At 49.5% G+C, this 21,250-nt stretch overlaps 3 protein-coding genes across 3 annotated transcripts in view; all 3 read right to left on the bottom strand.

The window, feature by feature from the left end:
- Positions 1-1,008: 1,008 nt before the first annotated feature.
- Positions 1,009-8,833, bottom strand: LOC144248325 (serine/threonine-protein kinase PAK 3-like). The gene is made up of 15 exons (XM_077790408.1): positions 8,788-8,833; positions 8,294-8,407; positions 7,226-7,414; positions 6,782-6,792; positions 6,274-6,311; positions 5,822-5,835; positions 4,581-4,670; positions 4,174-4,237; positions 3,498-3,546; positions 3,221-3,333; positions 2,914-3,031; positions 2,068-2,167; positions 1,587-1,783; positions 1,353-1,490; positions 1,009-1,110 (listed from the first exon to the last, which is right to left on the bottom strand). The coding sequence occupies exons 1-15, from the start codon at positions 8,831-8,833 to the stop codon at positions 1,009-1,011; spliced, it is 1,383 nt and encodes a 460-aa protein (XP_077646534.1).
- A 1,414-nt stretch (positions 8,834-10,247) lies between these two features.
- On the bottom strand, positions 10,248-16,108 carry LOC144248324 (serine/threonine-protein kinase PAK 3-like). The gene is made up of 9 exons (XM_077790407.1): positions 16,087-16,108; positions 15,808-15,920; positions 12,738-12,785; positions 12,460-12,572; positions 12,153-12,270; positions 11,307-11,406; positions 10,826-11,022; positions 10,592-10,729; positions 10,248-10,349 (listed from the first exon to the last, which is right to left on the bottom strand). Exons 1-9 carry the CDS (start codon positions 16,106-16,108, stop codon positions 10,248-10,250), a joined length of 951 nt encoding a protein of 316 aa, XP_077646533.1.
- A 2,388-nt stretch (positions 16,109-18,496) lies between these two features.
- The window catches only part of LOC144248280 (3'-5' RNA helicase YTHDC2-like), a 30,172-nt gene continuing 27,418 nt past the window's right edge, over positions 18,497-21,250 (bottom strand). Inside the window, exons 24-26 of the mRNA XM_077790281.1 lie at positions 20,916-21,025; positions 19,194-19,483; positions 18,497-18,795 (exon numbers count right to left, since the gene is read on the bottom strand). Of these exons, the coding sequence (XP_077646407.1) occupies positions 18,525-18,795; positions 19,194-19,483; positions 20,916-21,025 (671 nt within the window). The 3' untranslated portion in view covers positions 18,497-18,524. The remainder of the gene's footprint in view (positions 18,796-19,193; positions 19,484-20,915; positions 21,026-21,250) is intronic.

The raw sequence follows: 21,250 nt of genomic DNA, 5'->3' as shown, positions 1-21,250 counted from the left end.
TCGTGGGACATGCCTGCTCCAGATCTGCTCAATCCCACATTCTTCTTGGATAGCTCAATTCTTCTGATGACAATTCATTCATTTCTCCTTAAGGGATAATTCTGAGCTTCCCTACATCAACACTACTCTACTCTTTTCTAAACAATGCTTCATGAATGAAGCCTTCTATGGTCTCTAGTCCTAACTAAAGACAGCTAAGCTCAGAAAACCTCAAAACATTACATTTCCTATCTACAGCAGAGCTCCTCGTAAAACTCAGGGGATGGCTGAAGCTCTGCCTATGCACGATCCATCCCCGTTTCCCTCCCCTGAGCTGGCAGGGCACGAGGGCCTCCTCAGGCGCAGGCGTCTGCACGCCAGTTTTCCTGCACTTGCTTTCCCCACTTGCGGTAAGCAAAGCTGCTTACCTCAGCGTGATCTCTGGGCCTCTGCAAGGGACTGTCCAGCTTAGCTAGAGCATGGCAAGGAAGGGAGTCTTCCAACGCTCGGCCTATGTCAGAGTTTTATTGCCACTCTGGCTGAAACAAAGTGTCCCCTCACTACTTCTGCATCTTTATCATTCTGCCCGGCAGCTGGCCTGATCAGGCTGACAGCTTGTAGCGCCTGCACAGTGCACTTCTGCTGCATCACAGCTTTTCCTCTCACAGCTTAATTCTGATTATGACAATTCATTCTTTTCTACTTAAAAGAGAGCTCAGAACTTACCTAAATTAACAAGACTATATTCTAAGCTAAACTATCCTCTACTATCTAAGCTATCTAGATTCTACAGTCCTTTGAATTCTCTGCCTGAATTTCCTTAAGTTTTAAAAGTTAATCTTTTCATGAAAAAAAAACCCCAACAACGGTTTAAGTTGAACCTAGCTAAACTAAGAAAATTCCGGAACCATTACATTTCCTATCTACAGCACAGCCCCTTATTAAAAAGTCAGGGGATGGCTGAATCTCTGCCCAAACACAACACATCCCCTTGCCCCTGCTCGGAGCTGGCACGGCACAAGGGCCTCCTCAGGCGCAAGCGTCTCCTCTCCAGTCTTCCAGCACTTGCTTGGCTGAGGTGACCAGAGCAGCCAGGCTGGAGGCTGGCTCGCCTGAGGTCACAAACGGATGCTGCCCGGAAGAAAAACCAAAAAGAAGGGAACCCCCGTTACTTTCCACGAGCACATCCTCACGGGCCCAAGCAGGACTCCTTGGCTGCCCAAAAGACACACCAAGAGGACCGAGGGCAGCACATTCCCCGTGGGCCTTCCTCTCCTGGAAGCTGCCTCACCCACGCAGCCCACACTCCTCTTGATCCCTGGATGCAGGTGTCCTCAGCTGGCAGGGCTTTTTGCCCCTTTGCTTTTTCTCACCTGCAGGAGTTCCTGGGCAGACCAGCGCCTGTCCTCGTCTGCCTGCAGGCAGCAGCGCAGAAAGTCGCGCAGGAGAGCCGAGTGGTGCCTGGGGTTCTGCAGTTTCGGGGGCCCGTTCGTTTCTATCAGTTCAAAAACCTACAACACATGGATGGAAGAGGACACTCTAGCTGCTCCTTTCCTAGCCACAACAGCTCTCTCCACACAGAGCCCCTTTTCTAAGCTGCACCTTACCCTGACACGGGCCATCCTCTCGTAAGGAGCTTCCCCTTCCACCATTTCCAGCCCCATGATCCCCAGGGACCAGATGTCCACTTTGGGGCCGTAGGCTTCTCCTCTCACCACTTCCGGGGCCATCCAGCTGGGAGTGCCCACTCTGGAGCTGCGCTTGCTGCGCTCAGGGCTGAGCTGAGCGCAGAGGCCAAAGTCAGCTGAGGAGAAAAACAAAGCCTGTCAAAGCCAGCCACCGCTGGCAAACCGGCCTGAAGGATGGCCCACTCCAAGCCTGCCAAGGCCATGCCCAGTCTAGCTGAAAAGGCAGCTGAGCTCGCCTTCCCCGTGGCTGGAGCCAGGGAAATAGGGCATTGGCCATTTCAGAAACACCCTCACGATTCACGCGCTGGCTGAGCAGCGCTTCTGGGGAAGTGGCAGTCACCAAAAAGCAGCCCCACAGCACACGCGGGGAAGGCTGCCCCTGAGCAGGGGCGATACCCACCCAGCTTGACAGATCCGTCCATGCCCACGAGAACGTTGCCGCTTTTGATGTCCCTGTGGATGACTTGGCGGGAATGAAGGAAATGCAGTCCTTGCAGGCACTGAGAGAGAAAGGAGGGAAGGAAAGTTAACATTCAGCATCTGATTTAATCCCAGAAGAAAGAAAAGGGCTCCAAGAGGTTGACAGCTTTCTCAGGGAATTGTGAAGGAGGGAGCACTAGCACGGCGCTGTCAAGAGCAAGAGCTTGCTGCTTCAACGCTCTTAGAAGTGCTTTGGATATTTCAAAGCGAAGGCATCTGAGCTTGCACGAGTCCATCCTGCCATTGGTACCAAGCACGTGACCTTTGGCTGGCAAGCAGCATGGCAACAATTTCATTGCAAGCCCTGTGGCAGCAGAGGAGGAAGCAGCACATTAGACCTGTTTCAGAATCCCTCGCCATCTAGGCTGCAATGCCGTGCTTTGAAGCTGAGGACATCTCCTTTGCCCTCGGCTTGAAATTCTGCCACCCGCATGCGGGCTTAGAATGTCAAGGAATGTCGGACAGACGGACAGGCTCCAGACAAACATTCAGAGGCAAAGCTGAGAGGAGCAAGCCAGGAAATGAAACAAGTGAGTGTGCACGAGCGCCAGAGGACGGACAGCATGGAAGAGTGCAAGAACAGAGCCTAAGGCGTGCGGGGACTCCAGCAGGCAGTTCCCTTCAGATTAATGCTCTTTCTTCTGCTCTGTGTCGTGAGAGCAGCGCCAAAAGAAAGCCGGGGCCAAGAAATCTCTGCTCTCCTTAACCACCAGCTGACAAGAACCATCCTGGGCAGGCCAGGGGAAGCACAAGCGGGACGCCTCACCTCCCGACAGACGGCGCCTATCTGTCCTTCCTCCAGGTACACTGCCCTGAGCACATCAAACAACGTGCCGCCGTCCATGAACTCCATCACCAGCCAGAGCTCCGCATCCACCAGGTAGCTGAAAGAAGGAAACCACGGCATGGAGAGAGAGGAATGGGCACGGCTCAGGCACCTGAGGGCCTGACCCAGGCTTTTGCAACTGCTCTCCAAGCTACACATGCCAGAAGAGATTACTGAAAGCCAGCTGCAAACTCCTCCCGTGCACATGCAGATGTCTAAAGCTACATAGACGTGAGAATACCCCAACCTGTCTAAGTAGCTGACAATATTGGGATTCCTGCTGTCCCTCATCACCAAGATTTCATTGACAGCCAGCTCCTCAGACATCTTCTCCTGAAGAGACATTATCTTGATGGCCACCTACAAAGACATTGGCCACCATTAACTTGAGAAGTCGCTCCCTGCACGAGACTCAAGGAACACGGAGCGAGCGCTCGTGCCATGACACAGCGAGCTGTGCCAATCTGCCCTGTTGCCAGACAGCAGAGCTTAGGGAGAAACTGCCGCGGGTATGGACACTTTACCTGTTGTCCTGTGCTGGTGTCGAGGGCTTTATAAACAGCTCCAAAGCCCCTAGAAAGAAAAGGGCAGCAGAAAAAGCCCTTTATAGCCCTGGCAGTGAAAGCAAGCCTAGGCAGGAGATCTCCCTAGGCTGCCTGGACTCCTTAGAAAATGCCTGGCTGCAGCGTCTCTTCAGCCGGCAGCACGGCAGCCCACCAGCCCTCTGCCATGCCGGACAGGGAACACGGAGCTCCCTCATGGAGACCAAGGACCCGTGCAAATCTCCAAGGCACACGCCCACTTGGTTCCATTCCAGTGCAAGGGGGGCTCGATCTCTGTGTGGCTTTGCGCACAAGTGTGCAAGTGGGCTTACATCTGGAGAAGACTAACTTGGAAAACACTGCCTTCAAGAACTGTCCTCAGACAGCTCTTGAGTGGCAAGGTGCCCTTGGAGGCCATACAGACACAGGGCCAGGAGATCTTCCAGGTCCTGCTCCTCACTGCTGCAGCAAGGCGTCGCTTGCATCAAGTTGTCTTTGCTGATGCTTCCTGACTGCTCTGACTGAGCCGTCCTGAGAGGTGACAGGAGGCAAAGCCCGAGGCTGACCGCGTTTGGAACTGGCCTGACTTCACGCTGGATATTGCACAAGCTGAAGACCCGGCCCACAGTTTGTTCTATGGAGCAGACGTCACACTTACCCTCGTCCAAGTTCTTCAAATGCCCTGTATTTCTTCATTGGCTCGCCCAGACTCACAATGCTCCCTGAGAGAGACAAAAGCAGTGCCAGGAGCTCACTTTCAACCGGAGGCCTTGCTGCCCACACAATCCAAAATGCATGCCCACTGTCAGGAGCTTGAGAGCTCCCAGGGGCCAGTCACTCGCGACGTGCCACAAAAGGCAGCCCAGGCAGAGCCAAGCCAGGCCCAGGTGCCCCCAGAGGCAGCAGGAACACCCCGAGCGCTCCCTCGCTGCCTCAAAGCACAACAACAGCTTCTGCAGAGAGGCCTCAGCGCCTCTGAGACCGAGGAGGAACTTCTGGCGCAGCCTGCACCGAGACAGGCAGACAACGCACTGCTCTGGCAGACAAGAAACACGGCAGACGTACTCAGTGTCTTCAGGCCCTGCTCCTCTCTCATCTCGGGCTGCTGGGCTGGGCTGCTGGATGAAGTGCCGGCAGCTGGGGGACAGCTGGCCGCTGCAGGCGATGCCGGTCCAGCGGCACATTGAATGGCAGAGCCTGTCTTGAGCTGGGACCAGAAAGGATTGCCCGTCAGAAGGGCGGCTGGCACAGACGCCCCGGAGAGCACACGGCAAAAGCAAGGCCTTCGGAAGATGCTGTCGGCCACCGCCAGGCCTCCTCAGCTGGGGGCTTTTGGACGTCCCCTTCCCAAAGGCAATGGGAAAACCACTAAGGCTACTTCGATACAGCCCCTCATGGCCACTTCCATGCTCCATTGTGCTGGCCTTTCTGCACGACGAGTGGAACTAGCCATTGATGGGCTTGCAAAGATCCGCACAGAGATCAGAGCAGGGCTCCAGAGCCTTGTTGCGGTTCTTCCTCCTCCTGTGTTTTCCTGGGCAATGAAATCACCCTGGAGCTGGCATGCAACTGTCTGAGCAGAAGCCCAGAGCGTGTCCCTTCTCTGATCCCTTTCACCGATTTCCCCTCTGTATTTCAGGCATTAGGGGGGCGGCCCTTCGGGGCTGCATTCCAGCCCTGCTGAGCCCCACCCGCCCTTTACAATGCAGAGCCCTCTAGGATTCTCCTCACCAAATCCTGCTCTGACCATGTGCAAGTGAAGCGCAGTCTACATCATGCCTGAACCTAAGTAGTCCATGGAGTGTGGCTTGTCCCTTCCAGGGGCCAGTGTTTCCCAAATATCCTGCAAGGCTGTCAGCTGAGTCTTTGGACCGCTCTGTCCGCTGGCCACAGGCGGCCCGCATCGCCAGGGGGCACAAGGCGCTCATTTCTACGCTGGGAATCATTGAATGCTGCCTCTTGTCTGATGCCAAGAGGCATTCTCGAGCCCTCTCAGCATCCCAGCAAAGTGATGCTCAAGTGTCAAAGTTCAGGACCCACTGGCCAGGGCTCCCTGGCTTGGCTGAAGCAGCACTAGGTCATGGCAGGCGCACAGCCCCCAGCATCTTCAGCCGCAAGCAACAAGGGCCGGGCTTGAAGGCCTGGCTTGAAGCTTGGCCCTGCACTCAAGGCAGTGCCAGCCTCAGATGCCACTTACTGGCTCTGCAAGTTCAGCCTGTGGAGGGACAGCAGCTGGAGGCTTGCTGCTGTTTTGCTCCTCTTCAGCCTCTCCCTCTGTAACAGTGCCAGCCAGACGAGGCGCTGACCCTGCGGCTGAGCCCTGCAGACAGACAGAAGTGAGAGAGACTGGGAACAGCCAACCCTTGCAGCAGCTGCTTTCTACTGCGCTGGGAAAGCACCCAGAATAAGGGCAAATCATAGACTTGGATACAAGTGGCATTCTGAGTCATGAAAGCCCTAGGAAGATGGCTGCATGAGGTGCTACTGCCTCTTGCTGTGCATTTGATCTTCCATGCTGGCTAGAAGCAGCAAGACACCTTGGAGCTGTCACATTTGCTTTTCACCTCTTGAAAGGCTCTTGATGGGAAAATAAGGAAGGAGCCAGTGCTCCATTTGCTACTACTGCTGCCACCAGGCAGCTGGCCTTTCCTTCAGCCTCCCACGCTGGCACTCTACACTCTACTGCAACAGGCCAAGCTCACAGCTTGCTGCACAGTTCTAACACGCCAGCAACGTCAGGGGTTCCTTTGCCACTCACCAAAGCACAGGCTTTTCTCCATCCACGTGTGAGGTGACCTGCAGGGAGCAAGGGAAAAGGAACCAGAGGCCCTTAGAAAAGTGCCTTTTGCTGGGGGCTCCCACAGCACAAGTCATTCCCAACGGAGAGCATTTCCCTTTCCCAACATGCCTCCAGGAGCAAGAGCCCTTTCCCACAGCAAGCGAGAGAACAAACAAGGACACTAGAGTAGGCGCTGTCTACGTTTGGGCCTCTTTTGCCAGGAAAGAAACAGAAACACGGCCAAGGAAATGCAACAGCTCAAGCAGTTTTTCCTCTTCTCTTCCCAGTATTTTATAGATCGTTTTTTTAATTGCATGCACAAGCCATTCCCATCAATTGCTGGAAGACAATACAACAGCAAAGCTTCCACAAAGGGCCCCTTTGCTGTGGCAGCTCTCCGCTGCAGCGGCCCCAGAACAGCTCCTGCCTTCAGCAGCAAACCCTAACTGGACTGGAGTTTGTGCTGCATCGCCAGGGGAATGGCTACCTTGGCGCAGCCTAGAAAGGGTCAAGGAACACAGCCAAGGCCTCTAAATGGCAGCATTTGGAGCAAAAGGGGCTTTCCTTCACTCCTGGAGAGAGCCACAGGGTTTTGAGAAGTACTTCTGAGCATCTCCCCTCAGAGTCTACAATTTCCAGGTTGTCTTGGTTGAAGCAGCAAGCTGAGGAAATGACACACTCCACTGCCACGCGCTGTCCCGGGGAGGGAAGGCAAGCGCTGCAGGCTGCAAATTACATTGCAAACGCTCTGCACCTACCACCCAGTACAGATACCCCCTTCTTAGCTGATGCTGCTGGCAGGAGATTTACCAAACTGGTGGCATCCTAACGGCAGTTTTGTTCCCTGATCAACTCGGTCACTACCGCGGCGAATGGAGCAGAGCGAAGCAAAAGCCAGGGGACGCCAGCCCCAGGATAAACCTTTACTTACGAGTCAGGTGGGTCAGGTAATATCCAGAATAAGCAACGGTAAAGATGGTGCAAACCGCGGCACAGACCTGCCCGAACATTTTGGCCGTGCTCTGCTGCTTCGCACACTGAATGCCACCCAAGGGGTAAAGCAAGACTCCTCTCGGGGTGCAGGCCGTCTGCTGAGAACTCCTTGGTCGCAAGGATCCTCCTGCAGGGAGCGAGCGGAAAAGCTGCTCTGGACAACCAGGCCTCGGGCTCACGGGGACATCGCTGTGCTGTGACGCGGCACTGTGACGTGGCACCGCTCCCTTGACCTCACAATAGCAGCTGCTCTGGGTTTGTTGTGCCCAGCAACCAAACCTTCTGTACAGATGACGCAAAAGAAAAGCCTGGGAAGTTCTGCTCAGTCGTGAAGCAGCAGAATATGTCCTTCCAGTCCATAAGCCAGAGCTCAAGGCGTCCCAGGGCAACTCAGAAGACACGGCGGCCCAGCCTGCACGCGAGAACAGAAAGCAAGTGTGCTTCTTCTCCCTGGCATCTTAGTTGGTTCTGAAAAGCCAGCTTCTTCCATGACATGTAGGGGGAAAAAGAAGCAAAGAAAATAAATTTCCAGGAGTATTGCAGCGTGCAGATGCTTCTTGAGCACACCGGTGCATGCTGATTTTTTCTCCCACTCTGTTTGCTGCACGGCCTCCCTTTTGTGGCAGGGAGATGCTGGCTTAGCTCTTGACACAAAGCTCCTCTTGTCCTGCTTGCTCTTTCTCTGGCCACTGAAAGCCTCAGAACAACCACAGGAGCTCTGCAGTGGTTCCTGGGCTGCCACAGTTGTGTTGTGTTGGAGCTCTGGCAGCAGCCTGCAGCCCACTGCTCTGCAACGCCCTGCAGATGTCGAGCCCAAGGAAGGGCCCTTTGGAACAGGCCAAAGCCGCAGTCTCACAGATGTTTGCCCAGGCTCCATGCTCCCTGTAAGATTCCTGGCGGACACTTGCACAGCCACATGCCAATGAAAATGAGTTGTAGTCATTCCCCTCTCTGTTAAAATCTTCAGCTAGACCCAGGAGCCAGCTTGAAAGCAGAAAGAAATTACTGCGTGAGAGGGCGGAAAAGTGCACGCAACTCCTCTGGAAATCAACTCGGTTCACCTGTAGAACAAGGATGCCAGACTTGCTTTCCTGGTGACTCCGCACCCGCAAGTCCTCTGCTGGTGGACAGCACAGTCCAGTCTTTCAAGGAGCTTTACCCTGGGCTCCTCACACTTCAGAAGCTGAGGGTGGCATTTCAAAATCAATGCAATTGATGCAAGGCCCAGCACTATCTTCAAATTCTCTTGCTGAAACACTGCAGTAGTTACCCAGAAGGATTGCCTCCATTGGAAAGCATCTCATTTTCCCCATTTCCAAGTCCGCTCACATCAACCAGCAAATTGTAGGGCTTTGGAGAAGGAGGAATGACACGGTAGCATGGAAAGCCCAGTGTAGGCCCTCAGGCCCCCTTGAGCAGGGCGCTTTGGTGCCCCAGAGGTTCAAGAGAGGGAAGCGTAAGGAAGACGTGCCCTTTCGACCCTCCTTTACTCCTCAGCACCAAGTGACCGCCAGGAAACGGGGGACAGCCAGGCCAGGTCCTTCATCCTGACCCAGCGTGAGGGGCAGCTGGCACGGAGGGACACAAGGGCACGGTGGGGAACATCTCAGCCAGGCAGGTGGGGCGGTGTGGGGCAGCTGTCGGGGAAGGTGTGTGGGGCAGGCCAGGGCCACTCTGGCAAGGGGGAGAGCCTTGGGCCGCTCGGAAGCAGCGCAAAGCCGTGAACGGGAGAGCCCGTCCGCAGCGCACAGCTTGGAAGGCACTGACCAGCTTAGGCACAGCGTGACACGCAAGGGAACACTCCAGGGCTCTGGGGGGTTTAGAGGTTTTATTGCCAGTCATGCTGAAAGCAAGAGCTGGAACAGAGCATCTCCTGGTTACTTCACCATCTTCATCTTCCTCAATCTGTCCTCCAGGTGGCCTCCTCCAGGTGGCCAGTTCAGGCAGACAACTCGTGGGACATGCCTGCTCCAGATCTGCTCAATCCCACATTCTTCTTGGATAGCTCAATTCTTCTGATGACAATTCATTCATTTCTCCTTAAGGGATAATTCTGAGCTTCCCTACATCAACACTACTCTACTCTTTTCTAAACAATGCTTCATGAATGAAGCCTTCTATGGTCTCTAGTCCTAACTAAAGACAGCTAAGCTCAGAAAACCTCAAAACATTACATTTCCTATCTACAGCAGAGCTCCTCGTAAAACTCAGGGGATGGCTGAAGCTCTGCCTATGCACGATCCATCCCCGTTTCCCTCCCCTGAGCTGGCAGGGCACGAGGGCCTCCTCAGGCGCAGGCGTCTGCACGCCAGTTTTCCTGCACTTGCTTTCCCCACTTGCGGTAAGCAAAGCTGCTTACCTCAGCGTGATCTCTGGGCCTCTGCAAGGGACTGTCCAGCTTAGCTAGAGCATGGCAAGGAAGGGAGTCTTCCAACGCTCGGCCTATGTCAGAGTTTTATTGCCACTCTGGCTGAAACAAAGTGTCCCCTCACTACTTCGGCATCTTTATCATTCTGCCCTGCAGCTGGCCTGATCAGGCTGACAGCTTGTAGCGCCTGCACAGTGCACTTCTGCTGCATCACAGCTTTTCCTCTCACAGCTTAATTCTGATTATGACAATTCATTCTTTTCTACTTAAAAGAGAGCTCAGAACTTACCTAAATTAACAAGACTATATTCTAAGCTAAACTATCCTCTACTATCTAAGCTATCTAGATTCTACAGTCCTTTGAATTCTCTGCCTGAATTTCCTTAAGTTTTAAAAGTTAATCTTTTCATGAAAAAAAAACCCCAACAACGGTTTAAGTTGAACCTAGCTAAACTAAGAAAATTCCGGAACCATTACATTTCCTATCTACAGCACAGCCCCTTATTAAAAAGTCAGGGGATGGCTGAATCTCTGCCCAAACACAACACATCCCCTTGCCCCTGCTCGGAGCTGGCACGGCACAAGGGCCTCCTCAGGCGCAAGCGTCTCCTCTCCAGTCTTCCAGCACTTGCTTGGCTGAGGTGACCAGAGCAGCCAGGCTGGAGGCTGGCTCGCCTGAGGTCACAAACGGATGCTGCCCGGAAGAAAAACCAAAAAGAAGGGAACCCCCGTTACTTTCCACGAGCACATCCTCACGGGCCCAAGCAGGACTCCTTGGCTGCCCAAAAGACACACCAAGAGGACCGAGGGCAGCACATTCCCCGTGGGCCTTCCTCTCCTGGAAGCTGCCTCACCCACGCAGCCCACACTCCTCTTGATCCCTGGATGCAGGTGTCCTCAGCTGGCAGGGCTTTTTGCCCCTTTGCTTTTTCTCACCTGCAGGAGTTCCTGGGCAGACCAGCGCCTGTCCTCGTCTGCCTGCAGGCAGCAGCGCAGAAAGTCGCGCAGGAGAGCCGAGTGGTGCCTGGGGTTCTGCAGTTTCGGGGGCCCGTTCGTTTCTATCAGTTCAAAAACCTACAACACATGGATGGAAGAGGACACTCTAGCTGCTCCTTTCCTAGCCACAACAGCTCTCTCCACACAGAGCCCCTTTTCTAAGCTGCACCTTACCCTGACACGGGCCATCCTCTCGTAAGGAGCTTCCCCTTCCACCATTTCCAGCCCCATGATCCCCAGGGACCAGATGTCCACTTTGGGGCCGTAGGCTTCTCCTCTCACCACTTCCGGGGCCATCCAGCTGGGAGTGCCCACTCTGGAGCTGCGCTTGCTGCGCTCAGGGCTGAGCTGAGCGCAGAGGCCAAAGTCAGCTGAGGAGAAAAACAAAGCCTGTCAAAGCCAGCCACCGCTGGCAAACCGGCCTAAAGGATGGCCCACTCCAAGCCTGCCAAGGCCATGCCCAGTCTAGCTGAAAAGGCAGCTGAGCTCGCCTTCCCCGTGGCTGGAGCCAGGGAAATAGGGCATTGGCCATTTCAGAAACACCCTCACGATTCACGCGCTGGCTGAGCAGCGCTTCTGGGGAAGTGGCAGTCACCAAAAAGCAGCCCCACAGCACACGCGGGGAAGGCTGCCCCTGAGCAGGGGCGATACTCACCCAGCTTGACAGATCCGTCCATGCCCACGAGAACGTTGCCGCTTTTGATGTCCCTGTGGATGACTTGGCGGGAATGAAGGAAATGCAGTCCTTGCAGGCACTGAGAGAGAAAGGAGGGAAGGAAAGTTAACATTCAGCATCTGATTTGATCCCAGAAGAAAGGAAAGGGCTCCAAGAGGTTGACTGCTTTCTTAGGGAATTTTGAAGGAGGGAGCACTAGCACGGCGCTGTCAAGAGCAAGAGCTTGCTGCTTCAACACTCTTAGAAGTGCTTTGGATATTTCAAAGCGAAGGCATCTGAGCTCACACGAGTCCATCCTGCCATTGGTACCAAGCACGTGACCTTTGGCTGGCAAGCAGCATGGCAACGATTTCATTGCAAGCCCTGTGGCAGCAGAGGAGGAAGCAGCATATTAGACCTGTTTCAGAATCCCTCACCATCTGGGCTGCAATGCCGTGCTTTGAAGCTGAGGACATCTCCTTCGCCCTCGGCTTGAAATTCTGCCACCCGCATGCGGGCTTAGAATGTCAAGGAATGTCGGACAGACGGACAGGCTCCAGACAAACATTCAGAGGCAAAGCTGAGAGGAGCAAGCCAGGAAACGAAACAAGTGAGTGTGCACAAGCGCCAGAGGACGGACAGCATGGAAGAGTGCAAGAACAGAGCCTAAGGCGTGCGGGGACTCCAGCAGGCAGTTCCCTTCAGATTAATGCTCTTTCTTCTGCTCTGTGTCGTGAGAGCAGCGCCAAAAGAAAGCCGGGGCCAAGAAATCTCTGCTCTCCTTAACCACCAGCTGACAAGAACCATCCTGGGCAGGCCAGGGGAAGCACAAGCGGGACGCCTCACCTCCCGACAGACGGCGCCTATCTGTCCTTCCTCCAGGTACACTGCCCGGAGCACATCAAACAACGTGCCGCCGTCCATGAACTCCATCACCAGCCAGAGCTCCGCATCCACCAGGTAGCTGAAAGAAGGAAACCACGGCATGGAGAGAGAGGAATGGGCACGGCTCAGGCACCTGAGGGCCTGACCCAGGCTTTTGCAACTGCTCTCCAAGCTACACATGCCAGAAGAGATTACTGAAAGCCAGCTGCAAACTCCTCCCGTGCACATGCAGATGTCTAAAGCTACATAGACGTGAGAATACCCCAACCTGTCTAAGTAGCTGACAATATTGGGATTCCTGCTGTCCCTCATCACCAAGATTTCATTGACAGCCAGCTCCTCAGACATCTTCTCCTGAAGAGACACTATCTTGATGGCCACCTACAAAGACATTGGCCACTATTAACTTGAGAAGTCACTCCCTGCACGAGACCACAGGGAACACGGAGAGAGCGTTCGTGCCATGACACAGCGAGCTGTGCCAAACTGCCCTGTTGCCAGACAGCAGAGCTTAGGGAGAAACTGCCGCGGGTATTGACACTTTACCTGTTGTCCTGTGCTGGTGTCGAGGGTTTTATAAACAGCTCCAAAGCCCTTAGAAAGAAAAGGGCAGCAGAAAAAGCCCTTTATAGCCCTGGCAGTGAAAGCAAGCCTAGGCAGGAGATCTCCCTAGGCTGCCTGGACTCCTTAGAAAACGCCTGGCTGCGGCGTCTCTTCAGCCGGCAGCACGGCAGCCCACCAGCCCTCTGCCATGCCGGACAGGGAACACGGAGCTTCCACATGAAGATCAAGGACCCCTGCAAATCTCCAAGGCACATGCCCACTTGATTCCAAGTGGCTGGGCAGGGCACGGCGCTGTAGACTCTTGCTCCTGTCAGAGCTGGGCACACCTGGGAACAAGGCATGGCAACTTGTGGGGAAACCAAGGACTTCGTGGGGGCTGCATTGCTCAGCACACACCCAGGCCATCTGTGTCCCAGAGTTTTGGCGCCAAAAAGATAAAGCAGACGGAAATACCTGGGAAAGGTTTCATTTTGACCTTTCTTACCTGTTCACAGAAGTGGCCAAAATGAAAGTTACAGAGCAGGGCCCGATCCCTTCTCCTGCAGGAGGGGCCCTGTACTGGCCCCTGCCCAGGGCTGGTGCCCATGTGCTAACATTCAGCTGACTGGGAGCAGAGCTCCTGGGGCTCTACAGTGATACACCAAGCCCAGCCCAGTTACCTGGTACACATGCAAAGCTTCAGAAAAAGATTAGAATGGAAAAATGTAACTGTCATGATCATTGTATTTTACTATGTTCACATGCTGTATAGGACTGCAATTTTATGTATTTGTGGTATTTTCATACATTTTAATCTCTGAAATACTGTCAGATACACTTTGATTCCTAATGGAAAGTCTTAAACTATTAATTTAGCTTATAAAATGAAGTTACTGACATTAAATAATATGTACTTTGTAGCGTAGAAGAACACAGTAATAGTGTGAGTAATTATTATTGCTTAAGCACAATTGGCTTGGGTCTGTACAGGAATGTGAAATTTTGCAAGAAAATAATATTTTCACTAGGTTTTGTAAAATATTTGAGAAACACTTCTTGTTTGAAATAATATGTTTCAAACAACCTTTTACTTAGGAGTTTGAGGAAGGTTCTTACTTTTGACAGCAGTACAATTTTACATTTTAAGAATAATGTAAGCAGCTGATGAACTTTAGAATTATTGCAGACCATATTTAGTCTTTCAGAAAGTATTAGTGATATATATCTGATTCAATGTATCTTTTAGCCAGGTTTGGTCAGTGTAGGAAAGTCTGGTTGTAAAGCTCCCATTGTTGCCATTACAGCATTTATGTGCTGTAAATCATGTAAAAGTCTCCATTTTCCTGATTTCTTTTTTATTACAAAAACAGGGGTATTCAAGGGTCTGAATGATTCTTCAATATGACCCACTTGCAATTGTTCTGTGACTAATTCTTGCAGGGCAGTAAGCGTTTCAGTAGTAAGGGGCCACTGATCAACCCAGACAGGTTTATCTGTTAACCATGTCAAGGCTACAATTGGACATTCACCACCCTGCATCACAGCGGCTCCTATTAAAAATCCATACTAATTCTGTAATAATAGTAATTAAAAATCCCAGTAATTCTGAGGGTCTGATGTTAGCTTGTTGGCCATCGGGATGTTTCACATGAATTACAATGGCTGACAAGCCACCTGTTGTAGAACCACCCAACCCCATAAGTCCAAAACTTGCATGAGTGAGAGGCCACGATTGAGGTCAACGCAGTCATGAGAGTATTATTGTAACATCTGCTCCAGTGTCAATCAAACCTGTTACCGATACAGTCCCTGGATGATATCCACTGGCTGTGAGGATGCATGTCTTTTCTGGATGGGTCTCCGTTACTTTCTCAGTCCGGAACACTTGAGGTACTTACTGTATTGGGAACAAAACTCACAAAGGCTACAAGATGAGTGATGCAAGTTCCTTCCTGAATAGTAATAGGGCAGTCATCAATTCATATCATAGCATGACTCTGTCCTAAATAATCAACATCAATAAGTCCTAAATGCATATGAATACCTTTAAGTGTAGTACTTGATATCCCTATCAGAAATGCACTCAATCCACGTCCTATTGGGCCATAGGTGTCATGGGGCACTTTGCAGATTTCTTTTGTCAAAATAGTTACTGTGTCGGTGGTGGGTACATCAATCCCTGTGGACCCACTTGTTGCTCCTGAATACTGTTTGCAAATGGGTAGCTTTGCAGTGCTGGGAAGGCCCATAATTGCTGTTAATGGTTGTCAGGTTATTTGTGTCCCCACACACCCCTTCGTGTTCTTCTTCCCATTTCCCTGCAACAGCTGACCATTTGCATGATACTTACTCGTGCACAGTGCCCAAATTTAGCACAATGATTGCACATAACATTGCTGCTTGCATTTGACTTAGATGTTATTTTCTGGGTATTACACTGTGCCCTTACATGCCCTTGCTGTCCACAATTACAGCATTTCGGTGGTGGTCTTAGAACTGCAGCAAGAGCTGCCATTTTATGCTCTACTGAACCAACTTTTGAGCAAGCAGTAACCATTTCAGGCAATGTGGGCTCCCCAGGTAAGGTGTCAATAATCGTTCTGCAGTCTGGGTTTGCACTTTCTTTCACCAATTCTATACACAATCTATGTCACAAAGGTTCATTATCTACCTGTTTTTCAATAGCTGCAGCAAGCTTTTCCACAAACTGCAAAAATGGTTCTCTCATCCCTTGTTGTATAGTAACATATCTCTGTTTTGGAGCTGCCATTTCCATTGTTTTAATTAAAGCACTCATGCCTATTTGCCGAGTTTGTGTCAAAATTGAAGGATCCCACCTTGCCTGTAAATCTGGGTTAGCAAAAGGCCCAGTGCCCAATAAGGCATCAACACCCACAGCATGACGAGTCGTGTTGAGGCAGCTGCATATTTGTTAAAGCTGTGTGCTCAGCCACTCACCTCTGAGTTTCTTGAAACACACCATACTGTACTGGTTGGAATAAAACTGTAGCAAGATGCATGATGTCATAAGGTACAAGCATACTGCATTAATTACATGTATTAATTGCATTACCTCTGAGGAATTAATACCAAACTGAGCCACTTTCAATTGGAGATCTTGCACAACCTTCCAGGCAAAGACATGATGACTGTCATCCTGCCCTATTCCAAGAACTGCATTAAAAACTGGAAAAGCCATAGGATTATCACAGGCAACATTTGCCTTAACACTCTCCTCCTGAGGTACTTTTGGGGCACCAAATCTTTCTATTAGGTCCCAATTTTTTTATTCAGCTGCTTTCTTCCTAAGAAATTCCCAAAACTTCTGAGGCTGTCATGGAAGCACAGTTACTTGACACGGAGGCAAAGTCCATGGGGCAGTAGGGCTAGATCACTTAAAAGCTGAACTGCCAACAGTTCCCTGCCCCACCTCAGGTGTTACTGCGGGTGACTCTTCACTTGATTTGCTGTCACTGTCTGGCAGTGGAGGATACGACCTTGCAAACTGTTCATGCAGCTCAGAGGGGGGCGGGGGGCAAATGGCTGGGCTAGAGTGGAGGGGTGTAGGTCTTAGATTCAAAGAAAAACCATAAATTTCTAACCAGGTAGAAGCTTGAGAAAGTGTTGAGAAAGAATGTAAGTTCTTTATCTCTCTTGTTCAAATTGTTTATAATTAGGTTTTACTACTGTATGTCATCCACTGCACACCAATACGTTGAGATGTTTTCACTTCAGGACCAATAGAGTTGGTCTGCACAAAGCTCTGTATAAAAGAGTGATGTATTTTGAAATAAATCAGTTATAGTCTCAGCCTTCTGAACAAAGTCTATTCATTCCCATCCTGCCTCAACAGCGTCAGAGGGGAGCAGGGGGCAGACAGCTGGGTTTGTCTCTCTGCCAAAGACATTTCCGCTAACTGGCACAGTGGTGTAGTGTATAGAGGCACTGCTGAAAGCTGCTGTGCAGGTGAGATAAAGAGGCTTAGGAGTCTGAGAAGGAGATACTCTGTCAGTCTGCCCGGAATCCTTAGCAGCTTTCCCAAAAGCTTCAGCATCCAGCCCAGAAGCTCTGGCAACTTTCCTGGAAGCTTTGGTAGCCTGCCTGGTAACTTCCATGGGCACCTGCACTTTCTTCAAGGATGTATGCAACAAGTTCCCCATCAGAGGCCCCATCTGACTCATCCCTCCCATCAGACTCCTTTATCAACCCCAAATCTTCATCCACCTTGTACTCTGCTTGTTCCCGCTGTTTTCCATTCTTTTAATGCCTCAAAAGGCAATCTCCAAGTAACAACTAGATTGACAATAGTTTTATCTCCCGCTCAGGTGACTTCCCACAGCTTGTCCCTGACTTTTTTTCCAACCTTTAACACTAAATGCTGTGTCAGGATCAGTAGCAAAATCCTATGATCTAGTCCACAGCAATATACTACAAAGGGCATAGTCTGAAGTAGTAATTCCCTTATTTCTTAACACAGCTTTCTATGTAGCCAAAATAGTCTCTTCCTCTTTAGATTTATTTCCCATTATCACTAGTTGGTGCCTCACCTGCTTCCAGGTGTGTTGATAGGAGAAAATCAGGTCAGGACTTGCCTGTGGCTTCCACCCGCCACTCTCAGCTGCACCAGCGCCGCCTCCCCTGCTACTCCCCAGCGGGTCAGGGCTGCCAGTCGCTGGGACCCCGCGTGGCTCCAGACCGACCACGCTGCTCAGGCTGTGGCTCCACGTGGTGGGCACCAGCTATCACTGGTATATACACTGCATCATGAGGCGGTCGCCACACAAAGCACAGACCACAGGCGGTCTCAGATGGCAACTCTTTATTATCGAACATGACCTTTTATAAACTTTCTAATTGTTTATACTTCTTCTACCCCAACTGTTGGCCACAAAAAATCAACATAACACCACTGGTGAACAGTAATAGTGACTTTAGTTAACTTTCTGAAAATGCTTTATCCAGCTGCAGTTCTCTCCTTATCTTTCTCCAGTTCTTCTCTCAGCCTCCTTGGTAGCAGCCTTGGAGAGAGCTCTTTATCAGCTTCTTGCCCCTCAGCTTCTTTTTGCTCCTTTAGCTAACAGGCCTGCTGTTAGCCCCTTCCACAGTAATTCATCCATGAGGGGCAGGAAACAAGTAGAGCAGAATAGGATTAAAAAGCCTAGTGATTAATTAGAATTGGTTAAAGTCTGACAGACCTTGAGATGACACCAAAATTCATCATCCTAGAGTGTAGCCTACAGCACACTACTCGCATTTCTATATTCGGGAAAAATGTTTTCTTCCTTTTACGCTGTCTTAATTTAAAAGCTGAAAGATTCAAGAGGAATTACTACATCCTCCAATGAGTCCATGAAGTTTCCTCTGAATGATCTCCTTCATGTTACTGCAGTCTACTATTCAAGTATATAGGGACAACTGTCACAGTAATCTCATTAAAAATGTGTGCTTTGTTAAAATAACCATCACAAAAATCAGTCATAGTAAGGCAGGTAAGACAGAATCAGTATTGATACTGAAAATCTATTATGAATGCAGAAAAAGGCAGAATCCAAAAACTTCAGAAGTATGTATATAATATACTCATTTAGTTGAAAAAAACTTACACGTTTATTAGAACAAGTTTGGGGTTTTTTTAAATCTCATTTTTTCTACTTTGGATAGCTTTACCTCAGCAGTCCATAAATTATTTTTGCTGTATTAAACTAGTGAAACAAGGATATTTAGTCTAGATTTTTAAATTCCAGAAGGAAGTATTATGCAGTGTTACAAATGAAAAGCTACGTTAGATTCCTAATTTATCAGTAAAATACCTAACTGCAGAATGATATCAGCAAGAAATTCTATTATTTTGGAAGAGCAGGGTAGTATGTTAGAGAACTCTACCTTTCCAGACACTGGAGAAGAAGGAGTAGCACAGGGGCTGGAATAGCTACTGCTGTCTGCAGGTTTCACTGAGGACTGAGCTGATCTGTCATCTGAGCATTGTCCGGAGAGCAAAATGTCTTTTTCTTTGTACTTCTTTGGCTGGTGGAGTGCAGGAGAAGAAGATTTCACTGAAACCCTACAAAGGACATACCTTGAGTTTCACAAGCAGTCACTGAACAATTTACATCGACCTGTCCACCTACAGCATGACCACATGTATTACAGCAACTACAACATCTATTAAACCTAACTAAAAACTCATACTGACCATTCATTGCTTTTTAATGCTACTGTTAAACTTCTTCTGCTACTTCTCAAACATCACAATTCATGGACAATATTCCTGACTGCTCTCTCAAACAGCAGCCCCAGGTATGAAATACTTCTCTTTGGGATTACAATGCAGCATACAACAGTATAACACCTTCCAAATGTACTTCCACTGTTTTCACCTCCTATTACTAGCAGAAACTTAAGTGATACTCGTATACATAAACTGCAACCTACAGTAAGCAGAAGACCTCAGCATCTTACTTTTCAGCATGAGAGGAGTCAGATAATTCTGTTTCTGTTGAGATTTTTCTGCTGCTGGTTGACTTCCATGTAGATGCCAAAGGAAGTTCTTCACAAGTCACAGGCCTTGGTCTCTGGCCAATTCCTGAAGGCTGCTGCAGACCTGCAGACTGTTCTTCAGCACTCAGAACAGCTGTAATTGCTCTTACAGTTGTTTCATCAACCTGAGACCACAGCTTAGAAGGAGCTCGCATACGACGCAGAAACAAGCTGTGCCACTTCTGCCTGAGCTGCAGCAGCATACCAGCAGCCTGCAATGAATTCCAATTCTGTTAAATACTGATGAAAATTAGATCACACAGGTAAGAGAACCCTGTCTTTTCCCTATCAAGCAACACCTGGCATTCCAATATAAACAGAGCCCAGAATTGAAGGCAAGACTAAGGTCTTGGGGAAAGGGAATAATCCATATTTAAACTATGATGTTAATTTGCTTTCTTTTCCTTGGGTACAAGGTCATTTTGGAAACATTTCATTTAGCTCTGTACTAAACTTAGCTTTGTATTGTAATTCCACAGACTTTTTTTTTCCTTCTTATCTTTCAAGAAAACTCAATCCTTTCATGCTTTATGCCCTTCCTCTCAAATCAGTCTCTACTCATGCATTCTTCAGTATCGTTGATGGAAAAGAGCTCTAAGTGATATTTTTCTTACATAGACACCTGGTCAAATGTGATGACTAAATTCAGAAGACTATTGTCTAATTCTGCTACTAGAAACGCTTCCATTACAATAAATTTTTAAAAATCACTCTTCTGGACATGACTAGGAGAGAGAGTATTATTATTAGAGTTGGTAAAGTTGTGTGTTTCATGACCCATAAACTGCAGCCACAGCTCCTCAATGACATAAAGACTTCTATTTCAAAGAGGATTTGAAATGTATCCTTCCAAAATCTGACAGCAACTTTCTCTCAGCAACTTCAGCTTCAAGTGCTCCTTTTTTGATCTGATTTTGGTTATCCTCTCAGAGAAAGAAGAACACAATATGCCAATGTGACTGTTCTCTCAGCTCCTGTCCAGATTTTAGCTTATCCCAGCTTGTGCTATGGCCTGATGGAGCACCATGCAGGCAGGACAGGAGGCCAGAAGGAGCAGAAGGGCCCTTATGCTGTCACTGTCACCTGCAGCTTGCTGTCCCTTGCAGTCATCATTTTTTGTCTGCCAGTTTCTTCAGAATCTGCTGACTTGTGGAAAGGGACAAAACTGCCAAGCTCAGATATAAAACATCATATTGCCCAGAAAGTTTTTGAAACAGACCCAACAGAATCTGGATTGCTGAGGCTTTCCTGCTCCCTTTTGTGAGAGACAGGACACCCACACCAATATGGAGGAAGAGGGATGAGCACTCTCACTGTTGACTTAGGTGACTATTCTCTTTCTTTCTGCTGACAGGTAAAAGAAGAGAAAGGTATGGGTGATAGGTGATCAAACACTGCAACTTGGATTTTGAATACACAAATTTATGCAACAGACAACTCTGTGCCAAAGGGGATTGAAGCCGTTTAATTCTTAATGAGCTTGTGAAGTAAAGGTTAAATCACAGAGTACCTAGTTGGAGAGACCCAAATGGACCATGATATTCTTGGAGAAAATTCTTGGCTACTCAAATGTTACAAAAACCTTTTCACATCTTTTTACAATTCCTCTACATGAAGCAAACCCAGGAGTAATTTCTTACTTACTTCAGGGTCCAGTTTAAGATGGAGCCATTCATCCAGCTTCAGCAGTGCCAGATCAGCAGACGTCCTGTCCTCCATCTCACTGTCGCTGCTATCATTAGACACCCCTCCCCCTGAATTAAAGACAAAAGGTTCATCAGAATTTCCATATTTTTTCTACTATTATTTCTATACAAAAACCCGCATACTACTGTATTACCAGCAATATTTTTCCTTCTAAAATTGACTTTAAATGTAAACATTTGTAAAACTACCTCTTCTTTTCTGCAAATACACTGCAAAGTCTTTGCTCCAGATAGCAGCAATCAAGTAGCCAGGACTGCTGAAGGTCCTACTAT

Source organism: Lonchura striata, chromosome Z, assembly GCF_046129695.1.
Source record: "Lonchura striata isolate bLonStr1 chromosome Z, bLonStr1.mat, whole genome shotgun sequence".
Taxonomy (NCBI): domain Eukaryota; kingdom Metazoa; phylum Chordata; class Aves; order Passeriformes; family Estrildidae; genus Lonchura; species Lonchura striata.
Note: the sequence above shows the minus strand (reverse complement) of the source record. Positions and strands in the feature narration are given on the sequence as shown.